The sequence below is a fragment of the Sturnira hondurensis genome, unplaced genomic scaffold (assembly GCF_014824575.4).
Source record: "Sturnira hondurensis isolate 20B ecotype Veracruz unplaced genomic scaffold, ASM1482457v3 Scaffold0008916, whole genome shotgun sequence".
In the NCBI taxonomy this organism is placed as follows: Eukaryota; Metazoa; Chordata; class Mammalia; order Chiroptera; family Phyllostomidae; genus Sturnira; species Sturnira hondurensis.
The window spans coordinates 2,999,707-3,011,401 of record NW_028081547.1 but is presented as its reverse complement, the minus strand read 5'-3'; the positions used below and the strand labels follow the sequence as shown (position 1 = coordinate 3,011,401).

The 11,695-nt window shown below is 45.3% G+C and overlaps 1 protein-coding gene across 1 annotated transcript in view; it reads right to left on the bottom strand.

The window, feature by feature from the left end:
• Positions 1–259: 259 nt before the first annotated feature.
• Positions 260–11,695, bottom strand: part of LOC118993854 (pulmonary surfactant-associated protein D-like) — a gene marked incomplete at its 3' end in the record, with an annotated part of 29,826 nt that continues 18,390 nt past the window's right edge. Inside the window, exons 2-4 of the mRNA XM_037056359.1 lie at positions 11,328–11,529; positions 1,084–1,200; positions 260–458 (exon numbers count right to left, since the gene is read on the bottom strand). Coding sequence (XP_036912254.1) covers positions 260–458; positions 1,084–1,200; positions 11,328–11,529 — 518 coding nt within the window. The remainder of the gene's footprint in view (positions 459–1,083; positions 1,201–11,327; positions 11,530–11,695) is intronic.

The window sequence follows — 11,695 nt, the reverse complement described above, 5'->3', positions numbered from 1 at the left end:
TGGACTGCCCTGGACTCAGGGCATTGATGTGGCTTGGGTCACAGTTGGCTGTGATGTTGGGGGCATTCTGGAGCCACATGACCTTGGCCATGCTTCTAGCAACCCACTGAACTCATGATAAGGGACACATCCTGCCACTTATCCCTTGCATCTACTTCCAATTCCAAGAACATGTGGCTTCCCTGCTCTGTTCCACCCTTAGCCCTAGCCCCACTCCCTGCCCCATCCCAGGTCCAGCCAGTCACCCCCTCCCCCCTACAGTCCCAGACCCACACCTGCCTCAGACCCAGCCAACTCCAAACCAAAACACAGACCCAGTCTGAGCCCTATCCCCAGTGTCTGCCTCAGGCTCAGGTCCAGGCCCAGGAACTCACCTTTCCTGTACAGAGAGAAGGCACCCTGAAGACGCTGTACCTGTCCCTGTAGGGCCTCCACCTGCCGCCTCAGAGCAGTGGTGTCTGCAGAGAGAGACAGGTAGACTGAAGACTAGCCCAGCACAGCCAGGGATTGGCTCAGAGTCTGGGCCTCAAGGGAAGGGTGCCCAGTTGCTGGCATTGTTGGGGGTGGGGTAAGGAGCTGGGACTGGCCCCCACAAAGCCCACATCTGCTGACACAACAGGCCCTGCTGCCCACAACATTTCCTGTGCTACTGTTGTGAACAAACTGTCCCCTGAGCAGGTCCTTGCACCCCACTGACACTGATCCAGGTGACACAGTCACTCCACATTCTGAGAATCTGACAGCACTTCCTTCAGGAGGTGGGGTGGGGGACAGGATTGCACACTCCTCAAGTATTTCCCATCCCCTGGATTATTTGATGCTCAGAGCTATCCAGTGAAGGGAGTGGGAGCTGTGCTTGTCCCAATGACCAGATGGAGAAACTGCTCAGGCCTGCCCTGCACCAAGTAACAGAGTCTAAAACCAGAGCCCAATCTTCCTGCCTTCTAGCCTGTCAGCCTTGTCTGCTTTTCTCGCACTCCTGAAACGGGCTGACCACTGAGTGGAGGGGCTGTCCTGAGCTGAGGAGAGCCCTCCTCCTTCCCCTACTAGTGGGGTTCCCAGAACTGGGGGAGGCTACCTTACCTGGAAGCCCACTCTCTCCTTTTGCTCCTCTGTCTCCAGGAGTACCTCTGTCCCCCTTCAGTCCTTGGGGACCCCTGGCACCTGGAGGTCCCTGTGGGCCTATGGCTCCTGCAGGGCCTGAGATTAGAGAAGAAGAGTTGGGTGAGCTCTGCACACATCCCCCAGATTTTCACCCTCACACAGTCTGTTCCAAACACAGTCACACCCCTGTCTGTATATGGACCATCTCCATCACCCAGCCACCAACCTTCCCTGTATACAGACTATCCCTGTGGTTCACACCGCAGTCCCCCCATGTACAGAGAGTTCCTCATGGCCAGTGATGGACCCTCCTGGCAAGCCTACTACACTCTCCCTACTGCCCAGTAATGCCAGCCCTGACCTGCTTGAGGGTGATGGTGACTGGACAGGCTGCAGTATTTACAGCAGGCAATCTGAGAGCATTTACCCTTGATCATGGACTCCTTGCTTTTCCCCTCCCAGAACCAAACTTTTATCAGAAATGACACTTGACACTAATCATCAGGGATATGCAAATCAACCATAAGATATCACCTCACATCTGTTAGAATGGCTTTTATAAAAAAGACAAAGGATAATAGTGCTGGTGAAGATGTTGAGAAAAAGGAACGCTTGTGCACTGTGGGTGGGACTGTAAGTCGGTGCTGCCACTATAGAAACCAATATGCATTTTCCTCAAACAATTAAAAATAGAACTAAAAAATAGAAGTATGACCCAGCAAATTGTTTCTGGGTATTTACATAAAGACAATGAAACACTAATTCAAAAGCTAGTGGACCCTGACTGGTGTGGGTCAGTGGGTTGAGCATCATCCTGTAAATGGGAAAGTCACTGGTTCTATTTGCAGTCAGGGCACATGCAGGGTTGGAGGTGAGGTCCCTGGTTGTAGCTGTGGAAGAGGCAACCAACTGGTGTTTGCCTCACACCAAAGGGAGAGCCCTCTCTTTCTCCCTCCCTTCCCCTCTCTCTAACACAAATAAATAAAATAACTTTTTAAAAGAAAAGATATATGTACCCTCATGTTCATTGCAGCATTATAGTAATTAAGTAATAGAAAGAAGCTAAGTGTCCACCATGGATGAATGGATAAAGATGGTGTGTTACACATGCAGAGGAATATTATTCAGACATAAAAAGAAAAAATCTTGCCAATTGCAACAACATGAATGGACCTTCGGGTATTATGGTAACTGACATAATTCAAGCAAAGAAAGACAAAAAAAGTATGAGCTTACTTATATGTGGATTCTAAAAGAAAGATAGCACTCATACAATAACTATACAGATCAGATTATTGGTGGTTATAAGAGGTAGGAGCTGGGTGGCAGACAAAACACGGGGAGATAGTGAAAACGTACAAACATCCAATCATAAAATAACTAATTCCTTAGAGATGTAATATACAGAATGGTGATTATACTTAATAGCACTGTATTGTGTATTTTAAAATTGCCAAGAGAATACATCTTAAAGTGTTCATCACAAGAAAAAAATATAATTATATGTGGTAATGGATGATTATTTTACAGTATACACAAATATTGCATCATTGATTATGTTGTAGGCCTGAAAATAATACAATGTTATGTGTCAATTATATCTCAATTTTAAAAATTGGAGAAGTCCTGTAACATATCTTTGAGTCCTTAGAAAATATACCAAATTATTATCTAATGCATCATTAAGTAATAAAAGAATGTTAGAAATACTATGTTCAATATGATTATCTTTCAATAATATGTGGAGACATTGTAGGGTATGTACATATGTAATACACTTTGGAAAAAACACAGGAAAGGTTTATACAAAAGTGTTAAGTTGTTTCTTTCTGAGTGGTACAATTAAGGTAATTCTTTAAAATATTTTATTTATTTATTTTTTTTTAGAGAGAGGGGAAGGGAAAGTGAAAGAGAGGGAGAGAAACATCAATGTGTGGTCGCCGCTCATGTGTCCCCTACTGGGGACCTGGCCTGCAACCCAGGCATGTGCCCTGACTGGGAATCAAACAGGCGACCCTTTGCTTCACAGGCCCATGCTCAATCCACTGAGCTACACTAGCCAGGCCGATTAAGGTAATTTTAATTTTCTTCTTTTTGTTTATCCATAGTGACCATATATTACTTTTCTTTTAGAAAAATAACCAGACTTTTAAAAGGGATGTGTCACCTCAACAAAGGCTGCCTAAGCCAGAGATTATACAAGATTTACCCCCAAAAAAACTAAAGGGAGCAAATGGATATTAATATTTAAGAATTTTACACTTGCCCTGGCTGGAGTGGCCCAGTGGATTGAGTGCTGGCCTCTGAACCAAAGGGTTACTGGTTTGATTCCCAGTCAGGGCACATGCCTGGGTCATGGGCCAGGTCCCCAGTTGGGGGCATTCTAGAAGCAATCACACATTGATGTTTCTCTCCCTCTCTTCCTCTTTCCCTTCCCCTTGCTCTAAAAAAAGTAAATACATAAAATCTTTAAAACATACTTTCTTTAAAAAAATTAATTTTACACTTAATTCTGTAACTTTGGTGATTCTTTTTTATTGAGGCGACATTTATGTAATGTAAAATTAACCTCTTTAAAGTATATGGCTCAGTGGCATCTAGCAGCTTCAAAATGTCATGCAACTAGCACCTCTGTTTAGTTCTAAAACACTTAATCACCCTCAAAGAAAATCCCATAGCCATTAAACAGTCACTCCTTATCCCCCTATTTCTCACCCCAGCCCCTGGGTATCACAATTCTGCTTTCTCTCTCAATTACCTATTCTAGATGTTTCATGTAAATGGAATCACAAAATATATCACCTTTTGTGTATGACTTTATTAACCAGGAGTGATTCCTTAAGGTTTATTCACCTTGTAGCATGTCTCAATACTTCATTCCTTGGCATAGCTCAATAATACACTTTGAGTATGAATAGAACACATTTCATTTATCCATTCATCAGTTGATGGGCATTGGTTTGTTTACATCTTTTGATTGTTGTGAATTAATCTTCTATAAGCATTCATATGCAAAAGAAAAAAGATACCAGAGGGGAAGTGGATGTGGAGTAAGACAGGAGAGGGCACAGAGGGGATAAATGGTGATAGAAGGAGAGATGACTTTAGGTGGTGAGCACACAATACAATATACAGATGATATACAATACATTCTAACCTAGAATGTATAGAATATTATGAACCAATATCATCCCAATAAATTCAGTTTTTAGAAAATGAGTAAGACTGATGGTATCACAAAGTGGAAAAGAAGATAAAAAGAAAGAAAAATATTTAAATATATTTTATTGATTATGCCATTACAGTTGTCCTAATTCCCCTCCTCATTCTCCTCCACCCCACACACTCCTCCCCAACCATTCCCCCATTTAGTTTATGTCCACGTGTCTCAAGTTCTTTAGATTCTATATTTCCCATACTATTCTTGCCCTCCCCCTGTCTATTTTCTACCTACCATCTATGCTACTTATTTTCTTTGTCTTCTCTCCCCTTCTCCTCCACCCGTTCCCCTGTTGCTAACCCTCCATGTGATCTTCATTTCTATGGTTCTGTTCCTGATATAGCTGTCCTCTTGGTTTGCTTTTGTTTCAGGTGTGGTTGTTAATAACTGTGAGTTTGCTGTCCTTTCACTGTTCATATTTTGTATCTTCCTTTTCTTAGATAAGTCCTTTTAACATTTCATATAATAAGGGCTTGGTGATGATGAACTCCTTTAACTTAACCTTATCTGAGAAGCACTTTATCTGTCCTTCCATTCTAAATAAAAGCTTTGCTGGATAGAGCAATCTTGGTTATAGGTCTTTGGATTTCATGACTTGGAATGCTTCTTTCCAGCCCCTTCTTGCCTGTTAGGTCTTTTTTGAGAAATCTGCTGACAGTCTGATGGAAACTGCTTTGTAGGTGACTGTCCCCTTATCTCTTGCTGCTTCTAGGATTCTCTCCTTCATTTTAGTCTTGGCTAATATAATTATGATGTGCCTTGGTGTGTTCCTTCTTGGGTCCAACTTCTTTGGGACTCTCTGAGCTTCCTGGACTTCCCAGAAGTCTGTTTCCTTTGCCAGATTGAGGAAGTTCTCCTTTATTATTTATTCAAATACGTTTTCCACTTGCGGACCTCCACCAAGATGGAGGCATAGGTGGACACACTGTGCCTTCTCCCACAACCAAGTTTGAATACAACAAAGGTTTGGAGAACAAAGATGCAGTCAAAGAATAGAAAATTGAACTATATGGATGTCCAACAACAACGAACTGTTCAACCAGACCAGTAAGAGGGGTGGAGCCAGCAGCGGAGCAGGGAAAGGCAAGAAAGATCCCCCCACCCCAGGCGCCCAGGCAGCTCTGGGTTGTACTGACCCAGTGAGGGCTCAGGGCAGTGGACTGGCTGTGGTCACACATTCATGTGCAGATAAACCAGCAAAGGAGTGAGCAGTGAGACGGACCATGAAGGCCCCAGCAAGCGAACCCAGTGGCTGGCTGACCGAGGTCGCACATTTGCGTGCAGTAGGACAGACCGAGGCATGTGGTGGTGTCAGGAGGTAGCAGAGGGGGCCTGCCACTGCTTTCCTTTGGCCCCGCCCCAACATACAGCATCACAGCCCAGCGATTTAGTGGCCTGGCCCCAGTGAACACCTAGGGCTCTGCTCCTCATAGGTAACAGGCATGAACAGTCCAAAGCATGGCTCAAGAAGAACTCAAAGCCCCAGAGCTGATAACTCTAAGCAACCAGGAAATAGCAAACCTCTCAGATACACAGTTCAAAATACTGGTGATCAGGATGCTCACAGAACTGGTTGATTTTAGTCACAAATGAGAAGAACATATGAAGGCTAAACTAATTGAAATGAAGGGAAATGCACAGGAAACCAATAGTGATGGAAAGGAAACTGGAACTCAAATCAAGGGGGTGGACCAGAAAGAAGGAAGAAATGACCAAACAGGAAAAAGTGAAGTTACAAGAACTCAAAAAATGAGGAGAGGCTTAGGAACCTCCAGGACATCTTTAAACATTCCAACATCCAGATTATAGGGGTACCAGAAGAAGAAAAGAAACAGCCATGAGTGGAACACTTATTTGAACAAATAATAAAGGAGAACTTCCCCAGTCTGGCAAAGGAAATACACTTTCAGGAAATCCAGGAAGCTCAGAGAGTCCCAAAGAAGTTGGACCCAAGAAGGAACACACCAAGGCACATCATAATTACATTAGCCAAAATTAAAATGAAGGAGAGAATCCTAGAAGTAGCAAGAGATAAGGGGACAGTCACCTACAAAGCAGTTTCCATCAGACTGTCAGTGGATTTCTCAAAAGAGACCTTACAGGCAAGAAGGGGCTGAGAAGAAGTATTCCAAATCATGAAATCCAAAGACTTATAACCAAGGTTGCTCTATCCAGCAAAGCTTTCATTTAGAATGGAAGGACAGATAAAGTGCTTCTCAGATAAGGTTAAGTTAAAGGAGTTCATCATCACCAAGCCCTTATTATATGAAATGTTAAAGGGACTTATCTAAGAAAAGGAAGATACAAAATATGAACAGTGAAAGGACAGAAAACTCACAGGTATTAACAACCACACTTAAAACAAAAGCAAACCAAGAGGACAGCTAGATCAGGAGTAGAACCACAGAAATGAATAACACATGGAAGGTTAGAAACAGGGGAGTGGGAGGAAGAGAAGGAGGGAGAAGACACAGAAAATAAGTAGCATAGATGATAGGTAAAAAATAGATAGGAGGAGGGCAAGAATAGTATGGGAAATATAGAATCTAAAGAACTTGAGACACGTGGACATAAACTAAAGTGGGGGGAATGGTGGGGGAGTGGTGTGCAGGGTGGAGGGGAATGAAGGGGGGAATAGAACAACTGTAATGGTATAATCAATAAAATATAATAAAAAAGAATCATGAGAAAGAAAAAAATTTTTCCACTTCCTCTTCCTCTTCCCCTTCTGGTACCCCTATAATTCAGATGTTGGAGCACTCAAAGATGTCCTGGAGGTTCCTAAGCCTCTCCTCACTTTTTGAATTCTTGTTACTTCATATTTTTCTGTTTGGTCATTTTTTCCTTCCTTCTGGTCCACTCCATTGATTTGAGTTCCAGTTTCTTTTCCATCACTATTTGTTTCCTGTGCATTTCCCTTCATTTCAATTAGTTTAGCCTTCATATGTTCCTCTAATTTGTGACTATAATCAACTAGTTCTGTGAGCATCCTGATCACCAGTGTTTTGAATTGTATGTCTGATAGGTTGGCTATTTCTTTTTCACTTAGAGTTATCAGCTCTGGGGCTTTGAGTTCTTCTGGAGCCATATTTTGGGCTGATCGCACCTGTTATGTATGAGAAGCGGAGCCCTAGGTGTTCACCAGGGCGGGGCAACTCAGTCCCTAGGTTGTGACACTGTATGTGGGGCGGGGTCCAAGAGGGGCAGTGGCAATCCCCTCTGCTGCTTCACGCCACTGGGGCCTGCGTGGTCTGTCTTACTGCTCGCTCCTTTGCTAGTTTATCTGCATGCGGTTGTGTGACCGCAGTCAGCCTCCCACCTTGCACCCTCACTGGGTCTGCCTGCTGCCACCCCACACCTGGAATCCTCCCATGGCTGCCTGCGCACCTGGGTCGATAGATCTTTCCTGCCCACTCCGCTGCTGGCTCCACCCCTCTTACCAGTCTGGCTGAATTGTTCCTTGTTGTCAGACTTCGTACAGTTCAATTTTCTGTGTTTTGGCTGCGTTTTTGTTACTGAAACTTTGTTGACTTTAAACTTGGTTGTGAGAGGAGGCACAGTGTTTCCACCTATGCCTCCATCTTGGTGGAAGTCCTCAAGAAAGGAAAATTTTAAAAAAAAAAGAAGTACTACCTGATGGGTGGTGCTGGCATGTTCATTCACATATTTGTCCACTTGCTCATTGTTCCATTTATTGGTTCATTAAGAAACCATCTATGGAACATAATTTTACAACTAACAGTGGGTGAGACACAAATATTACCACCAGGTCCAGTTCTGCAAGGGATTGGTAGCAGAATGTGAAACTGGGAGGCACGGGAAATGAGTGTGGAAGACAACATGTGAGATGCCCCCCACCCCATCATAGCACCCCTACTCCAGCACACACACACATAGTCTCAGAGCTCTTTTACTGAAGGATAAAGTAGGACATAAAGGGTGAAGAGGTCCAGAGAGATCTGTGGAGGAGAGGTGACATTTCAGACTTGGAAACCCTGCTCTCAGGGCAGGATGGGTCAGACCTGCCTGAGACAAGAATGTGCTGATGGTGGGGGACTGGCGCCTTTAAAAGGCCATGTACTTGGCATGGTGTCCTGCTTTCAGTTACAGTCCTCACTTGGAGTGAAATGGAACATAGTGGGCTCCAGGATGAGCCCCATATTTCATAGTCAACAGCACATTGTTCAGGGGCAGAGATGCCCTGACCCTGGGCTGAGTCTCCCTTAGGTTTCATCCTGGCCAACATGGCAACAGGTATATGGGCCAAGAGAAGAAAATAACCCATAGAAGGGAACGTTCAAGGTGGCCCGTCCTTGGCACACAAGCATGGATGCCAGGAGAGCACTGAGATGCAGAAGAGACGCCCTCATCAGCAAGCACTCATGCCTCCTGAAGCACTAATTTTGCATCCTAGTCTCCCCAAGAGATGTATGTATCCCTGTACCCTAATGCCACCTGAAGTGAAGCTCCATGGACCAGAAGTGTGGCCACCCTTAACTCTACTAAAACTCCTCTTCTCCTTGCATCTCACATTCATTCATTCCACAGGTGTTCTCAGGGCTTCTACAACATACTGTCCTAAATGCAGGGCAATAGTAGAGAAAGAGAAAGACAACAACTCAGATCTCTTCCTCATGGAGCTTAAAGTCAACTGCACAGAAACAGATATTAAGCATAGAGAGTGTTGTCAGGGTGCATCTTCTAAGTGGGTGTCAGAGAAGGGCTGTCTGAGCTAGTGGTCTGTGAGTGAGGCTGGGAAGGTGGTGAGGAGTGTACCTCTGGGAAGAGCTTTGACAAGGCCCTGAGTGTGCTGACAGATCAGTGAGGGGCCAGTGTAGTGGGAGCCCAGTGACTGTGTGGGGAAGAGAAGGCAACGAGATCAGACAAGTAAGCAGGGGTAGAGAGGGGCCTCATTGGCTGCTGTGAAGTGTGTGGTCTTCTCCAAGGGAGGTGCATGCCCCTGGGGGCACTCTGCTGAATCCTCTGGGCAACAATCTAGATGCTGAGAACTAAGGGAATTGTCTCTGTAAATACAGCTTCCAAAGCAGGGTCCAGGTCTCACTGGCCCTCCATGGTAGTCAGGGCATCACCACAGCAACATGGGCTCCACATTCCACCTCTGCTCAAGGGTCTCTCATCTCAGGCCCATCTTGTTCTTTACAGCAGCTTCCTGGGACCACATGCATCAGAATCTGCAGGGCAGGTGTCACAAGTTGCACCCAGAGCTGTTTGGTGAGGGTTCTGAGGCTACTACAGTGCTCTAATAAATTCTCAGAGCCATTAGGGTTAAGTGACTAATGTGCCTGGAATGAAGGAGCCAGTGTGGAGCCTGGGCCCCAGGCCTACTGTGCACCATTCTCTCTCCAAGCACCAACCCCAGGCTTGGGATGTGCACGAGGCACGTTCATAAGAAAGGGAGGCCTCAGCCAGACTCCATGCCGCAAGTTAGACAACCACCTAGGAAAGAGTGCCCTCCCCAGGAAGCAATTCAGGGTCCCTCTGGGTGCTAGAGAGAGCTGGGGTTCTCCAAGGGAGAGCCCACACCTTAAAAACCACCCTTCTTCTGAGAACACTTCCAGGCAGCCTTCTCAAGACCTAGCCCATTCCCACTGGGAGCCACCTTCTCTCTCTAAAGGACAGATGGATACTTGCTTGTTCCTCACCCTGCAAAGCCTGGCAATGTTATCTACTCTTTCTAGCTTAAATATCTTCTTCCTCTTTCAACCCAAATGCAAGCTCTGCAAAGATAAACACACAGTTGATGCATCTATAGCCCAAGCCGAGTGCCACAATGGTCCCTTCATGCTCATTGCTGGTTCTTGAATTCTCTCTTTTTGCCAATCACACCCAGACTATCCCCAAAGGGGAAGTATTTCTTTGATAATACCCTTAATAATAAATAGTACTTTTGCAAAGCTCAGGAGAATTCACCTGATGTTATAGCAGGAAGATGCAACTTTATCCTGACAACTCAATAAAATAAAGCCTTGGCTCAATTAGTTGTCACTATGTGACAAATAACCTTCCCACTTACACATGAGCAAACTGAGACTCAGGGACACTGAGTGGCTGCTCCTGAGAGGTCCCTCCTGGAGATGGAGCCAGCGATCAAGCACACACCTGTCTGACCCAGAAGCCCTTCTCTTTATCCCCTTCCATATTACCTCCCCGAGTCTCAAATTTATTACCTGTTAAATGAGGTTATGTGTCCCTGATAAGTGGGATTAAATTTATATAAAAGTGAATAGCTGGACAATGCACACAGCTGGACAATGAAATATGAGCTCCCTTTCCTTCACTCTGTAAAATATTTAGGACAAATCCTTTTGATCAGGCCTGAGTAAGGACAACTGAGCCACATCCATTTCCATCCTTCTTGCACTTTAGTTTAATAACATATTTAACACCCTGCACAGGCCCCATTTACCCTCAATGAACATTTGCTAAGTGTAGGAGCATGGCTCTACACACCCCAAGTTCCTGTCATTTACACACTATTGGCTCATATTCGAGGTAAGAGGAATCAGAATATCCTAGGGGAGCCCTGACTGGTGTGGCTAAGTAGACTGAGCACTGGCCTGTGAACTTTAAAAGTTCACTGGTTCGATTCCTGGTCAGGACACATGTCTGAGTAGCAGTCCAGGCCCCCAGCTGCAGGTGTGCAACAGGCAACCAGTTGATGTTTCTCGCACATGGATGTTTCTCTCCCTCCCTTCCTCTGTCTCTAAAAATAAATAAATAAAATTAAAAGAAGAAGATTCCAGGGGAGAAATCAGGACAGCTGGGTGATGCAGAGACACATGGAGGCTCAGGACAGCCAGTCATTTGGAAGCTGGTAAAGTGCTGTTTTAGATGGACTGAGTATCTTGGGGACTTCTCCTTCCCAAGGAGATGGGTGTCCATTTCCAAGGCTCCCACAGCACAATGTCCAGGGTTGCTGAGTTGGTTATGATTCCAAAGCCCACCCCTTCCCCCTAGGACAAACCCACAGTCCCAGTTCTACCTGGATCCCCTTTCTTGCCCTGGGGGCCCTCTCTCCCATCTCGTCCATCACGACCAGGCAGGCCATTCTCCACGGGGTTACACATGACCAGGGTGCAGGCACTGGGCACTGTTTTCTGGGAATAGGTCTTCATTTCTGTTTCCAGTGATCCCAGAGGCTGAGTGAGGAGGATCAGCATGGAGAAGAGGAGAAGAGACATGGCCTAGGTGATGGACATGAAGAAAAAGGACACATTCTCAGTTCTGGAACATGGGTGAGTGCTTAGCACAGCTCCTAGAGGTCAGGGGAGGCACATCTCCTACCTCCTCTTCCCTTCTGTGGGATCAGGGGCTGCAGGATTCCCAAAGCAGTTTAGGACAAGTGGGCAC